The 4,778-nt window shown below is 50.4% G+C and overlaps 1 protein-coding gene across 1 annotated transcript; it reads left to right on the top strand.

The window, feature by feature from the left end:
• Positions 1 to 984: 984 nt before the first annotated feature.
• Positions 985 to 1,923, top strand: LOC122153079 (olfactory receptor 14A16-like). The gene has a single exon (XM_042789192.1). It carries the CDS (start codon positions 985 to 987, stop codon positions 1,921 to 1,923), a length of 939 nt encoding a protein of 312 aa, XP_042645126.1.
• Positions 1,924 to 4,778: the final 2,855 nt, after the last annotated feature.

Genomic DNA, 4,778 nt, shown 5'->3' with positions numbered 1-4,778 from the left:
GGGGCTCTGGGCCGTGCAGCCCGTGTGGGTGGGGACTGAGCTGACTTCAGGAGATGCCACCAAGAGGACACTTGGTGACTCCTTGGGGTGTCCTCCCAAGGCTGGGAGCCGCCCTGCAGACAGCAAATCTCTCCTGCATCATTTGTGTGTAAAACTCAATGGGGAAAGACCGAGATGCTACAAGCACGGAAAGGGTGATTGATTGGGAAAATGAACTCTGTGTCCTTGGCAAGGAGTGGGGTGCTGAGACCTTGTGAAGGTTCCTGGTGGCAGGGTGAAATATTTAGTGATCTGCAGTGGATCCCTCTGCTCTCAGCGGGGTCTGATTGCTTCTCCGGGTACCTCAGGAGTGCAATCCCCCTCCATTTCAAGGGGCAGACACAGTGCAGCCAGGAACAAGACAAACGGACAGATCAGCTCGCCTGCCCCTGTGCTAAGCCACAGCAAATCCTTTTGCCTCCCACGACTTGCGGCTGCTCATCCTGAGCACAGCAGAGATGCTCAGCATTTCTGATTTCACAGAAGAGTCCCCAGAGGAGATGGGGCTGGAGTGGGTTGGTGTAGTGAGAAGGAATAACTATGAAAGAAACAACACAAAAAAACCCCTGATGCAGTCAAGTTTGCTTGGGATTGGGGGTGGAGATGCTGTCAAGCCCTTTGATGATGAGAGGGAATTCACCTGAGAAAATCTATCAGACCTGGTCTCTACGTGCCCCCTGCTCCCAGGCAGACCCTGGCCTAGAGCATGTCCAACACATCTGGGAGCCCACAGGCCCTGTTGTTCACAGCACCCCCAGCCAGCACAAACCAGAGCAACAGCCAGGGAGCTGCACAAAGGTCCTGCCAAGCAGGAGAAAAGGAGGGGAGTGTGGGTGAGGGAGCATGAATATTTGAGGGATGGCTTTGGTTTTGCACAGAGAAGTCTGCCCTCACTTGTCACTGTCTTTTCCCTCTTGTACAGGCCCCCGGGTTCATAGGGAGACCATGTCCAACAGCAGCTCCATCACCCAGTTCCTCCTCCTGGCATTTGCAGACAGACGGGAGCTGCAGCTCCTGCACTTCTGGCTCTTCCTGGGCATCTACCTGGCTGCCCTCCTGGGCAACGGCCTCATCATCACAGCCATCGCCTGCGACCACCACCTCCACACCCCCATGTATTTCTTCCTCCTCAACCTCTCCCTCCTCGACTTGGGCTCCATCTCCACCACTCTCCCCAATTCCATGGCCAATTCCTTCCAGGATACCAGGGCTATCTCCTACCAAAGTTGTGCTGTCCAGGTCTTTTTCTTTGTATTTTTCCTTGGAGGAGAGTATGCTCTTCTCACCGTCATGGCCTACGACCGCTACGTTGCCATCTGCAAACCCCTGCACTATGGGACCCTCCTGGGCAGCAGAGCTTGTGTCCACATGGCAGCAGTTGCTTGGGGCTGTGGGTTTCTCAATGCTCTGCTGCAGACAGCCAATACATTTTCAATATCTGTCTGCCACGGCAACGTGGTGAACCAGTTCTTCTGTGAAATCCCCCGGATCCTCAAGCTCTCCTGCTCAGACTCAGGTTATCTCAGGGAAACTGGGTTTCTTGTGGCTATTGCATTTGTCGTCTTTGCTTGTTTTGTTTTCATTGTGCTGTCCTATGTGCAGATCTTCAGGGCCGTGCTGAGGATCCCCTCTGAGCAGGGACAGCACAAAGCCTTCTCCACGTGCCTCCCTCACATGGCCGTGGTCTCTCTGTTCATCAGCACTTCATTTTTTGCCTACCTGAAGCCCCCCTCCATCTCTTCTCCAGCCCTGGACCTGGTGGTGGCTGTTCTGTACTCAGTGGTACCTCCAACTTTGAACCCCTTCATCTACAGCATGAGGAACAGGGAGCTCAAGGATGCGGTGAAGGAATTGATCCAACGCACCTTGTTCCACCAGCAGTAACCTGCCACACCTTCTCTGCAGATTACTTGCAACTTGGATTAGGTCAGACTTCTGATTTATATTTCCCTTGTAATAACTGTCGTAAGAGGTAACTGCTTGGCTTCATTCTACTTCTCTAGAGGCTTCATCTGTTGTGTCTGACCCTTTCACAAATGCCTTGAACACTCTACCTAATCCAGACGATATGATAGCATCTCAGCAATAAAAGGGGTAATCTGAGTGCAGTGCCTGAAGGCTGGGCTGTCCTAAGAAAGATGCTGCCAAAAATAAGCACAAATAATTGGACTTTTAAAAATGTCTTTTCTCAATCTTTACTTCCTGCTATTGGAGGTGATAAATTGTGGACAACTCTGATGATCTACTGGACAGCAAGTGGTGCTTTTCAAAGACTATTCCTGGTGTCCAGGGGCTGTATAGGTGCTGCAGGAGCTCTCCATTACCTTTTAGGTAGCCACATATATAGCAGGGCTGATGGCATATAGTGTTCCCTGTGGAAAGGATTCTGGAGGGGTCAGGAAAGAAAGGACACTCTCTATGTGCCCTGGGGTAGGCAGTGAATGGACACTCAGAAGATGAGACACCCCTCAAAGGTGAAACTCATCCAGAGTAAAGCATTAATCCAGACACCCACAAGCCATGACCCTGCAGTTCGGTGTGAGCCAGCAAAAATGCAGCAGGCATGGGGAAAGGAGACTGGAGAAATGTGGAAGCTGCCCGAGGAGCCCCAGGGCAGGTGGTCTCCTGCTGTCCTGGGCAGCAGGGCTGGTGGGGAGGTAGAAGGGGAACAAAGGCAGCCAGGGCTGAGGGTCACTTGCAGCATGAATGCAGGACAGACAGAGAGTGCCTGGACTCTGTTTCCTCATGCCCTTCGGACCAGATCAAGTAGTGGGAACACTGAGGAGGCTGCTGTCCCACTCTGGGATGCTCCCTGGGGCTGGTGTGCCCTTCAGAAGGGTTGGAGCTGTGGGGTGAGTGACCAAGTCCCAGCCCACTCCTGACTTCACCCCTGGCTCAGTCAGACAGAGCTTTTTGATCAGGTCGTCACCCGAAGGACAAGGCAAAACATGTAGCACTGACCTGCCTGCCACAATGGTCTTACAGGTAGCTTGTGAGATCCCTCACAAGCATGGGGAATTGGATGTCCCCCCCACCACCTGAATTCTTGGTGTCACACCTCAAAAAGCAGTTTGCATTTCACAGGCCCATTGTCTGTTTCTCCTCCTCCATGTGGTTCTTCCTGGGGATCCCCTTTGGGTCTTTTCCTCTTTGTTCCGACACACATGGCCTTCCCAAGTTGGCATTTTGCCCTGGTTTTCCATTTTCATAGCCCACATGGACTGTGTCTTCCTGAACAGTTCAAAGCCCAGACTTGGCCCCAGTAACCCTGCATGGCCGGTCTGGGATGTGGGGGCCTCCCAGTCTGGCTCACTGGGCTGGACCCCTCTTTACACGTGACAGGATTTGTTATGGGGGCCCCTTGGAGTGTGACACAGTGGCAGTGTCCTCCTCTCTCCTTGCATCTCTGCTCTCTATATGAAACATTCTAACTCAATTCTAACTCTATTTTCCTTTGTGGGTTTCCTCCATGCAGTAATTAGTAAGGTGAACCTCACCATCAATCTTACTGAACCTTATCAAGCCCCTGTCAAAACTTTGTTCAGTTCCATCGCACTTATGGAACTCTGTCAATTTAGTACTTTACCTCAATAAAACATATTGCTGCTTCCCTCTTTTGAATGAGGTGCATTCTGCTCTTCTCCAACACCATGGAGGGCCAAGGTCCTTCTTTTCCACTCTCTCCTAGTAGGACCCCTAGGAGGAAGAACATTTCTCTGTGTTCATTGCTTAAAAGAATGGTGAAGGAAGTTCAGCGAGGTGAACCATGGAGGTGTGTGTTTCTGAGTGTATTAATATTCCCTAAATGTGCTCTGTGCCTTCTGGCAGTTGAGAAATGCCTTCTTCCAGAGGGCAACATTGCTGATGCTTACAGAACCCCTTCTGACTGTGCAGATGAGGTGCTCCACAGGTGTGCTTCTCTCATAGCGTGCATTTGAAGGCAGAGGCCAGGTAGCCAAAAATGAATATCGTACTGGCAATGAGCCTTTCCAAGGTTGTTATGAGCCAGACTGGGAATGCAGGGAAGCATAAAGGTTCTGTGGTCCCCTTGGGTTAAATTAAAGTCAAATGACACCAAATGACTGGTTAAAATGTTTTACTTGCAGTAGAAACAACTTAAACTTGGAAAAGGATAGCAAGCAATGTGACCTCTTATTAATAAACCTGTAAGGAAGAAAAGAAAGGAAGAAAAGGAAAAGGGAGAGAGAGAAAGAGAGTTGAAGTATGTGGATCACCACCCCAAGTTCCAGCATTGTCTCAGGTCTGGTAATCTTGAGTGGTAGGTGCACCCCCAGCAATGTTTTCTGTTGCCATTTAAGTTCATTTTCTCTGCTGATGTTCATACTAGACAAGGAGAGGCAGGTTCTCCTCCAACTCATTTCCATGAGAGATGAGGAAAAGGTGGAGCATGGGTTCTGTGTGTGCGCTGGAGGGGGATCAGGGGCACCAATACACTTGTCAATTGAGTCAGTGGTTGTGCTCGCCCCAACACCATTGATTTTTTCCTCAGTTTTTGCTTAGGTCCTTCTGGTGCTGGTTCTTTCTCTCTCTATCACTCCTTTAACCTGAACATATGGTTTCACTCAGTTGTTTCCCTTCATTGAGGCTTATCTAAGGAATTTGGCAATACAGCCATGAGGGAGTGGAGCTGTGCACCCTTCGATACACTCCAGTGCTTCCTTGGGCGGTGTTCCTTAGACTGATCACAATGGCCAAAGCTTGTCAAATTTTTCTGTGTT

This window comes from Tyto alba, unplaced genomic scaffold, assembly GCF_018691265.1.
Source record: "Tyto alba isolate M040663 unplaced genomic scaffold, T.alba_DEE_v4.0 Super-Scaffold_15, whole genome shotgun sequence".
Taxonomy (NCBI): domain Eukaryota; kingdom Metazoa; phylum Chordata; class Aves; order Strigiformes; family Tytonidae; genus Tyto; species Tyto alba.
The sequence above is the reverse complement of the archived record's forward strand: the minus strand, read 5'-3'. Positions and strand labels throughout refer to the sequence as shown.